General features: G+C 43.2%; 1 gene segment (V, D, J or C); it reads left to right on the top strand.

The window, feature by feature from the left end:
* Window positions 1–6,751: 6,751 nt before the first annotated feature.
* On the top strand, window positions 6,752–7,756 carry LOC123637161. The segment is given in 2 exon segments: window positions 6,752–6,840; window positions 7,248–7,756. Coding segments are annotated over 2 exon segments (525 nt in total).
* Window positions 7,757–10,323: the final 2,567 nt, after the last annotated feature.

Genomic DNA, 10,323 nt, shown 5'->3' with positions numbered 1-10,323 from the left:
CCAGAAGGGTCTGGGTGTCTTGCTGGTAATAGTGCCCAGGACAGCAGACTGATTCTGGCTTGATGATCATGATGATGATGATTGTCACCACTTCTTCATTTCATTTCATAGCTCATGCTTTTCTTCCAGCAATGTTTTTTCAACTCTCACTGCAGCCCATGCATCAGGCAGACCCTGTGGACACAGAGCAAATAACACCCACGGAAACTCCTAGAGCATTTAGCTGAAAAAAAGTTCCCTCTATCACATGCTGTCCACGAAGCAGAGTGTACAACTGGGGAAATGAATCTAAAAGAAATTACAAGTTAGAAAGAAATGTGAGTGGGAGGGTCTATGTAGTAAAAACAAAAAGGAGTGAGGACCAGGTCTCCAGAGTGTGGTCTGGTAGTTGAAGGGCAACAGGAGGACAGGGAACAAGGTGTCCTCATCAAGGTGGGAGAAAGGTCACCACCTGCAGGTCCTCCCCGGGCCAGTGGCCATGGACTTACAGACGTGTAAGTCAGACCCACACTTGCTCATATTCACAGCCACCTCCTGGCTCCAGAGACAGGATTGAGCTGATACATCTTCCCAGATCTTCAGGAACTGTGGACACAGTCTTTTAATGAGTAAGATGACAATGGAAAACAGTGACGTTGCTTACATGTGTACCCCATATTTTCGCAGGAAAGATTTTCCAAGTTGTTCTCATTTGCTTTTTTTTTCATACCTATGACTTCTTCAAATATTTTTCTTGTACATATTTTTTCCAAAAGCCCAAGTCAGACTAACTCTATCCATTCATGTATGGCTGGGACTTCTCTGATATTCCCTCTCTACCTGCTACCCTTTCCTAATGTTTTACCTTTCACAACAAACAAAAGACATTCCCATGGATTACTCAAATCATAAAAGGAAAACTTGGAAAATACCTATTTTGAGAATAAGTACCAGGTCAATGTAGTCACATATTCTTCAGCTGAGGCACCAGAATTTCTGATTCTAGGAAACCATGTCTCAACTGTGTGGATCTCAGCATGGCACCAATAGTATCTCAACCTCCCAAGTTAGAAGTAGTCAGTGATTCTGTACATCTCCATTTGATTTCTGAAACATTCTCAGTGGTAGATGATGCTACCCATTTGTGCAAACAGCTGACTTCATAACAGCTATGCAATGGTGGACATGACTAAATGCAGTATGGAATCCTGGAATTTTACCCCAAAACATAAAAAAAGACATCAGTGTAAACCTAAGTAAAATTCAAATATGAATTGGAAATGAGTATAGGATTCATATTAATTTGTATGTTATTTAAGGTGCTTACAGAAAAAAATGTCCAAAAGGAATTTTATGTTAAGCAAAACTATCCTTCAGAATGATAAAACAAGGGATGTCATGACTAGCAGATATGCCCTAGAATTAATTCAAAAGAAAATTCTTCAGAATCACGGTATACTATAGCAGACAGAAACTTGAATCATCCAGAGGGAACAAAGGCCTCAAAAATAGAAAAGAAACATTAAAATCCCTTCTCCTACTTAGACAGCATGGAATTTTTCTCTATTAGCTTTGCTCCAAACACAGGGGACATATATGTCACTTTGCTCAGAAAAGAGACTGTTACCAACCTTTTGATTCCTTCCACTCCACTGCACCCACCAGGGCATTTGCATACTGTCCCCTAGGGAGGACCTTCCCTTGTGAGTCTGAGATAAAAGCTCAGCGCTGACCTTGCCTGGACTGACCAGGACTCCTCAGTCCAACTTTTCAAAATGAGGCTCCCTGTTCAGCTCCTGGGGCTGCTGATGCTCTGGGTCCCTGGTAAGGACAGAGGAGATGAGGAAGGAAAATGGGATGGCAGGATGAGCTGTGGGGCCCCACTGCCTGCCATGTGTGCTCTGTGCATGTGTTAGATGTGCACGACTTGTCCTCCAGGGTGGGCCATGTGAGACTTACATCTGAGAGAGTGAGGAAAATTCCAGAAAGGGCCAGGGCCTATGCTCTGGTGAAGACTTTGACATAAAAAGAGGGAAACAGTATAAAGGAATCCTATAGGCTCTTTTGGGCTTTGAAAACCTCCATTCTTTTATAAAACTGTATATTTGGGGAATATTATTTGAAACCTAGAGCACACAAAAATATTAGCCTAAAATAATGATCAAAAGGAAATTATGAAAATGCCTCTAATGTTTGTCTATAACCTTGCACTTCTCTCCTGTTATTTCAGGATCCAGTGCTGATATTGCGATGACCCAGACTCCACTGTCCCTGTCTGTCACCCCTGGAGAGTCGGCCTCCATCTCCTGCAAGGCTAGTCAGAGCCTCCTGCATACCGATGGAAAGACCTATTTGCATTGGTTCCTGCAGAAGCCAGGCCAACCTCCAAGGCGCCTGATTTATCAGGTTTCCAACCGGGACTCTGGGGTTCCAGACAGGTTTAGTGGCAGTGGGTCAGGGACAGATTTCACACTGAAAATCAGCAGGGTGGAGGCTGAGGATGTTGGAGTGTATTACTGCATGCAAGCTATACAATATCCTCCCACAGTGGTAGAGCCCCGAACACAAACCTCCATGCTTGGGGTGGCCCAGCTGCCCAACTGTGTTGTTTGTCTGGTGACAGCTCAGCAGAATCTCTGGCTGTGTAAGAGGAAGATGTTGGAGAACTCAGGGCAACAACTTGCTTCTGAGGTCCCCATGACATGAGTCCTTGTCTATATGTCAGGCAAAATCCAGTAATCGCCCTGTTAGCTGCAACAGCCTGGGCATGGCGTAAGTTGCAGGAAAATCAGTATGGTCCCAGAGCCTTCTGAGTAACCAGACATGATTGAAGGGAGAGCCAAGTGAAATCTCATCCTCACCCTCCTGCTTTGCCTACATTTGTCAATAAGATTCAATCAGCAAAATAGCCAGACAATGCAGATTTGTGGCACTACCTGTTGAATACACCTTGAGGTTTAGCAGTTTTATGTATTTTTTTAAGAGGATAATATTTGGTAATATTCAGAAATTGGTACTTTCCAACTTTCCCAAATTCCTTCCTTTCCTTTCACTCACCTCCATAAAGATGGTGGTGACAGCATTCTACACAAGCTGCCCACAGGAGCAGCTGGCTGAGGACAATTCGTAAAAGTTTTGGTTTTTAAGCCTCCTAATAGATTTTTGTAAATTCATGGTGGAAGACTGAAGATTCTAATGCTAAAACTATTTTATTTGCTTCAATTGTCTCTTGCTAATAGATAAAGGTAGTTCTTGACATTTCAAAAGTTGGGTTTTAAAAGAAACAAACAAAAATCCTAGAAGACATTTTTTTTTTTTTTTTGAGACAGAGTCTTGCTCTGTTGCCCAGGCTACAGTGAGTGCCATGGCGTCAGCCCAGCTCACAGCAACCTCAAACTCCTGGGCTTAAGCGATCCTACTGCCTCAGCCTCCTGAGTAGCTGGGACTGCAGGCATGCGCCACCATGCCCGGCTAATTTTTTCTATATATATTTTTAGTTGGCCAGATAATTTCTTTCTATTTTTAGTAGAGACGGGGTCTCGCTCTTGCTCAGGCTGGTCTCAAACTCCTGAGCTCCAGTGATCCGCCCGCCTCGGCCTCCCAGAGTGCTAGGATTACAGGCATGAGCCACTGCGCCCGGCCCTAGAAGACATATTTTACAGAACTTACTTCACATACTTGGAGCCCAAGTCTGATGACTCTACCATCACTCCATTGCTAATTAGAGGGTGTGCAGCAAAACATACTGTAGCCTCCACAACAACCAGATCCCGGGCAGGGTGCAGAAATCCCAATTCATAGACCATTGACATCTAACTGAAAACTATGTGTCACTGTGTAATGTGGCCACACATTAGTACTTACATAGTACCTGGCAGTCAAGTATGACCTGTGATATGCATCACAAGAAAACATGCATGAAAATGTGTAAGAAAGAACTTACACATCACCCCAGAAATGGCCATGTCAGGTCACACAGAAAACCCTCAGGATTCTCCCACATTTGACCACAAGAGGGGGCACATGCACAACACTGACTCCAGAAGGGTCTGGGTGTGTTGCTGGCAATAGTGCCCAGGACAGCAGACTGATTCTGGCTTGATGAAGATGATGATGATAATGATGATTATCACCAATTCTTCATTTCATTTCACAGCTCACGCTTTTCTTCCAGCAATGATTTTACACCTCTCACCGCAGCTCATTCATCTAGCAGACCCTGTTGACATAGAGCAAATAATACACATGGAAACTCCTAGAGTATTTAGCTGAAAAACAGTTCCCTCTATCACGTACTGTCCACAAAGCGAGCGTACATCTGGGGAAATGAATCTAAAAGAAATTACAAGTTAGAAAGAAATGTGAGTGGGACGGGTTTTCTAGTAAAAAAAAAAAAAAAGGAGTGAGGACCAGGTCTCCAGAGTGTGGTCTGGTAGTTGAAAGGTATCAGGAGGACAGGGAACAAGGTGTCCTCATCAAGGTGGGAGAAAGGTCACCACCTGCAGGTCCTCCCCAGGCCAGTGGCCATGGACTTACAGACGTGTAAGTCAGACCCACACTTGCTCATATTCACAGCCACCTCCTGGTTCCAGAGACAGGATTGAGCTGATAAATCTTCTCACATCTTCAGGAACCATGGGCACAGTCTGTCAATGAGTAAGAGGACAATGGAAAATAATGGCGTTGGTTACACGTGCACCCCATGTTTTCTCAGGAAAGATTTTCCAAGTTGTTCTCATTTGCTTTTTTTTTTCATACCTATGACTTCTTCCAAAATTTTTCTTGCACATATTTTTTTTCCAAAAGCCCAAGTGAAACTAACTCTATCCGTTCATGTCTGGCTGGGACTTCTCTGATATTCCCTCTCTACCCGCTACCCTCTCCTAATGTTTTACCTTTCACAACAAACAAAAGACATTCCCATTGATTACTCAAATCATAAAAGGGAAACTTAGAAAATACATATTTTGAGCATAAGTACCAGGTCAATGTAGTCACATATTCTTCAGCTGACGTACCAGAATTTCTGATTCTAGGAAACTATGTCTCAACTGTGTGGATCTCAGCATGACACCAACAGTATCTCAACCTCCCAAAATAGAAGTAGTCAGTTAATCCTGTACATCTGTATTTTATTTCTGAGGCATTCTAAGCGGTAGATAATGCTACTCATTTGTGCAAACAGTTGACTTCATGACAGCTACACAATGGTGGACATGACCATGCTTAATAAATCCCAGTCCTCTTTTCCTTTCTCCAGGATATCAACATTCCAATGGTAAATGGTCATGATGGACACATTCATTTCAGTGACCATGATTTATTTCTTCAGTGTTCTCTATTTGGCAACAGGTATTACATAGAAATAAATATTGGGAAAAAAAGTCAGAGTCAGACAGTGTCTCAGTTTATTTGTGCTGCTATAACTAAATACCACAGACTCGGAAACTTATCAACAATCAACAGTTATTTCTCACAGGTCCAAAGTTCCGAATCTTGGAGATACAAGATCAAGACACCAGCAGATGCAGCGTCTAATGTACTTGGCTCTCTGTGAGTTCAAGATGAAATTTTGTTTCTGTGACCTCACATGTTGGAAGGAGAGAAGACAAAAGGAGACCAAGTGAGCATTGTGTCCTCATGTTTCAGAAGAGTTGGAAGGAACAAGCAGTTCTCTGGAGCCTTGTTTATGAGGGCAGTGATCTCATAAATGGGGCAGAGCCCTCCTGATTTAATCACTAGCCAGCGGGCACTACATCTACTACCATGACCTTAGGGTTTGAGGCTCAACATGAATTTCAGAAGGACACACACATTGAAACCATAGCAGACAGGAATAGCCTATTCCTGTCAAAGTCAGCATATAACCACATAATAAAAGTGATTAAACTATCTTGCTTACCTCTGATTAAGGATTTCTTATAAAAAGGGTTTCATTAGTCGCACTCATTTATCATCACCAGAAATGACATCTTGGTATTACATATTATAACCTCTGCTATCATTGACTGAGGACACATCCTTTCCATAATATTCTTGACAAAAATGAAAAAATCTGAATCTAATCAATAAAAAGCATCAAATAAATCTGATTAGAGGGTCATTTGTCAAAATAACTCGCCAGTATAGTGGAAAAGTTTCAAAGTATTGAAAAACAAACAAACAAAAAAGAACTGTCACAGACTACAAGAAATAAAGGAAGCATGAAAACTAAATGCAGTATAGAATCCTGGAATTTTACCCCAAAACATAAAAAAAGGCATTAGTGTAAACCTAAGTGAAATTCAAATATGAATTGTAAATTAGTTAATAGTATAGGATTCATATTAATTTGTAAGTTATTCAAAGTGCTCACAGAAAAAAATGTCCAAATGGAATTTTATGTTAAGCAAAACTATCCTTCAAAAGACAAAAGAAGGGATGTCATGACTGGCAGATATGCCCTAGAATTAATTCAAAAGGGAATCCTTCAGAATCACGGTGTAGGACAGCAGACAGTAACTTGAATCATTCAAATGGAACAAAGACCTCAAAAAGAGAAAAGGAACAAGAAAGAAACATTAAAATCCCTTCTCCTACTTAGAAAGCATGGAATTCTTCTCTGTTAGTTTCACTGAAAACACAGGGGACATATATGTCACTTTGCTCACAGAGAGACCTGCACCAACCTGTTGATTCCTTCCACTCCACTGCACCCACCAGGGCATTTGCATACTGTCCCCTAGGGAGGACCTTCCCTTGTGAGTCTGAGATAAAAGCTCAGCCCTAACCTTGCCTGGACTGACCGGGACTACTCAGTCCAACTTCTCCAAATGGGGCTCCCTGCTCAGCTCCTGGGGCTGCTGATGCTCTGGGTCCCTGGTAAGGACAGAAGGAGATGAGGAAGGAGAATGGGGTGGCAGGGTGTGCTGTGGGACCCGTCTGCCTCCTATGTGTGCTCTGTGCATGTGTTAGATGTGCATGTCTTGTCCTCTAGGATGGGCCATGTGAGATTTACATCTGAGAGAGTGAGGAAAATTCCAGAAAGAAGAAGTGCCTGTGCTCTGGTGAAGACTTTGACACAAAAAGAGGGAAACAGTATAAAGGAATTCTATAGGCTCTTTTGGGCTTTGAAAATCTCCATTCTTTTATAAAACTATACATTTTGGGAATATGGTTCAAAACCTAGAGCACACAAAAAATTGAGCCTAAAATAATTATCAAAAGCAAATTATGAAAATGTCTCTAATGTTTGTATATAACCTTGCTCTTCTCTGTTGTTATTTCAGGATGCATTGGTGATACTGTGATGACCCAGACTCCACTGTCCCTGTCTGTCACCCTCGGAGAGTCGGCCTCCATCTCCTGCAAGGCTAGTCAGAGCCTCCTGCATACCAATGGAAATACCTATTTGCATTGGTTACTGCAGAAGCCAGGCCAACCTCCAAGGCGCCTGATTTATCAGGTTTCCAACCGGGACTCTGGGGTTCCAGACAGGTTTAGTGGCAGTGGGTCAGGGACAGATTTCACACTGAAAATCAGCAGGGTGGAGGCTGAGGATGTTGGAGTGTATTACTGCTTGCAAAATTTATATATTCCTCGCACAGTGGTACAGCCCCAAACACAAACCTCCATGCTTGGGGTGGCCCAGCTGCCCAACTGTATTGATTGTCTGGTGACAGCTCAGCAGAATCTCTGGGTGTATAAGAGGAAGGTGTTGGAGAACTCAGGGCAACTACTTGCTTCTGAGGTCCACGTTACATGAGTGCCTTGTCTATATGTCAGGCAAAATCCAGTAATCGCCCTGTTAGCTGCAACAGCCTGGGCATGGCGTAAGTTGCAGGAAAATCAATATGGTCCCAGAGCCTTCTGAGTAACCAGAAATGACTGAAGGGAGAGCCAAGTGAAATCTAATCCTCAGCCTCCTGCTTTGCCTACATTTGTCAATAAGACTCAATTAGAAAAGTAGCCAGACAATTAACGCAGATTTGTGGGACTACCTGTTGAATACACCTTGAGGTTTAACAGTCTTATGTGTTTTTTAAGAGGATAAGATTCGGTGATATTCAGAAATTGGTAATTTCCTACTTTCCCAAATTCCTTCTTCTCCTTTCACTACTCACCTCCATAGAGATGGTGGTGACAGAATTCTACACAAGCTGCCCACAGAGGCAGCTGGCTGAGGACAATTAGTAAAAACCTTGGTTTTTAAGCCTCCAAATAGACTTTTGTAAATTCATGGTGGAAGATTGAAGATTGTAGTGCTAAACCTCTTTTATTTGCTTCAATTGTCTCTTGCTAATAGACAAAGGTTGTTCTTGACATTTCACAAGTTGGGTTTTAATAAGAAACAAACAAAAATCCTAGAAGACATATTTTATAGAACTTACCTCATATACCAGTGAAATAACACAGAATAATATGAGTTTTTCTTTCCCAAAAGGTAAGAAATTTCAAACTACAGGCAGACTGCAGCTATGGGAGTATGATGTGAATATAGTCGAGGGCAAATATGGCCAAATCATCTGCTAATCAGAAATGATTGTCTATTTTAAGAAAATGGATTCCACAGTAAGTGTAATTAAACTTGTATTTTTCAGTAGAAATACAAAAAAAGAAAAACTAAAAACGGACAACATGGTTTATAGCAAGGAGTTTTTCACACATGCAGAGAATGACAGGTCTTCAGAGTGTTTTTCTACATGCACGTTCACAAGTGGGGACACATCCAATCAAACCCTACTGATTTCACTCCCACAGTCACCAGTGTGGAGATCAGAGATAGTGTAATTGTAATTGTATTCTTAAGCAAGAAGTCCAAAAAACAAAGCAAAAATGGTTTATAGAGAAGAGTTTATAAGGAAAGAATAAAAAGTCTACAAACTATATTCACAAGAGAGACACATGTCTCAATGAAACTCTATTGATTTCACTCTCGCAGTCACCCATGGGGACCCTGGGGACCCTGCACAGACTCCTGTGAGGAGGACACTGACCAGGACCCTGCACAGTGTGACGGCCCCACACACAAACCCCCCAGGAGGCTCAGCCTCTCGGCGTGGCAGGAGCAGCAACAGTGCCCAGAGGACGAGTCCCAGCCAGGCTGGGCTCAGGGGGAGATGGTGGCAGAGCCCTGGGGAAGGGGCCACAGAGGCCACATCAGTGGACACTGGTTCCTTTCCTAGAGGAGACAGGGACCTCTAGGACAGCTTCCCAGATCCTCTTCCTCCCCCCCACTCAGGGCTCTCACACCCCACAGCCCCTCCAGGGAGTGGCTGCCTCATCCTCCCTGGAGCAGCCACTGAAGTTCCCTGCTGCCCTCATGGCTGCACAGTTGCTCAGTGATGCCACCGGGAGGGGACACTAGTGTGTTGTGATAACACCTGCTGCCACTGATGAGCTTCAGTGTCCTTCCTGCCTTTGCCAAGTCACCATCCCTCTCACCAACCCTCAGGAGAATGGAAAGCTGCCTGCACTGCATGAGTTTTGGTTTTTGAGTAAGTTAAAACTCACAAGAGTGTCACATGATAATGTTGTCTGACATGCCTAGTTTCACTTTCCCTTTCTTTCAATTCTGGACCTAATAGAGATTATTCTTTCACCCCTACACACTCTCAGTAGTTATGCATAGTGTGAAGTGACTAGATTTGCCTGCTGGCTTATTATGTTCCTTTCTCTGTATCAGGCCCCATGATGCTTTGTTAACATAGTGGAGAGCAAGATACATGTTTAGCATTAGGAATATTGTACATTGACTCTTTACACAGCTGCACCCACCAGGGGATTTGCATACTGTCCCCTAGGGAGGCCCGTCCCCTACATATCTTAGACAAAAGCTCAGTGCTGACCTTGCCTGGACTGATCAAGACTCCTCCGTCCAACTTCTCAAAAGGAGGCTCCCTGCTCAGCTCCTGGGGCTGCTGGTGCTCTGGGTCCCTGGTAAGGACAGAAGGAGATGAGGAAGGAGAATGGGGTGGGGTAGAGCTCTGGGCCCCACTGCCTGCCATGTGTGCTCTGCGCATGTGTTAGATGTGCAGGTCTTGTCCTCCAGGATGGGTCAAGTCAGGGTTAGATCTGAGAGAGAGAGGAAGTTTCCCCAAGGAGCAAGGACCTGTTGTGCTCTGGTGAAGACTCTGGCATAGAATAGAGGGGACAGCGTAGGCGAGCTCTAGAGCTTCTCTCCTGACTTGAAAATCTCTGTTCTCTTTGAAATTGAATATTTTGTGAGAATGAACCAAAATGACACATATGAAGTATAACTTAGACAGAAATAACAAAAGAAAATCATGAAAATGTCTCCTAATGTGTGTACATAACCTTGCCCTTCTCTCTCATTATTTCAGGATCCAGTGTGGAGACTGTGAT

Source organism: Lemur catta, chromosome 4, assembly GCF_020740605.2.
Source record: "Lemur catta isolate mLemCat1 chromosome 4, mLemCat1.pri, whole genome shotgun sequence".
In the NCBI taxonomy this organism is placed as follows: Eukaryota; Metazoa; Chordata; class Mammalia; order Primates; family Lemuridae; genus Lemur; species Lemur catta.
This window is presented reverse-complemented; position numbering and strand designations above follow the sequence as displayed.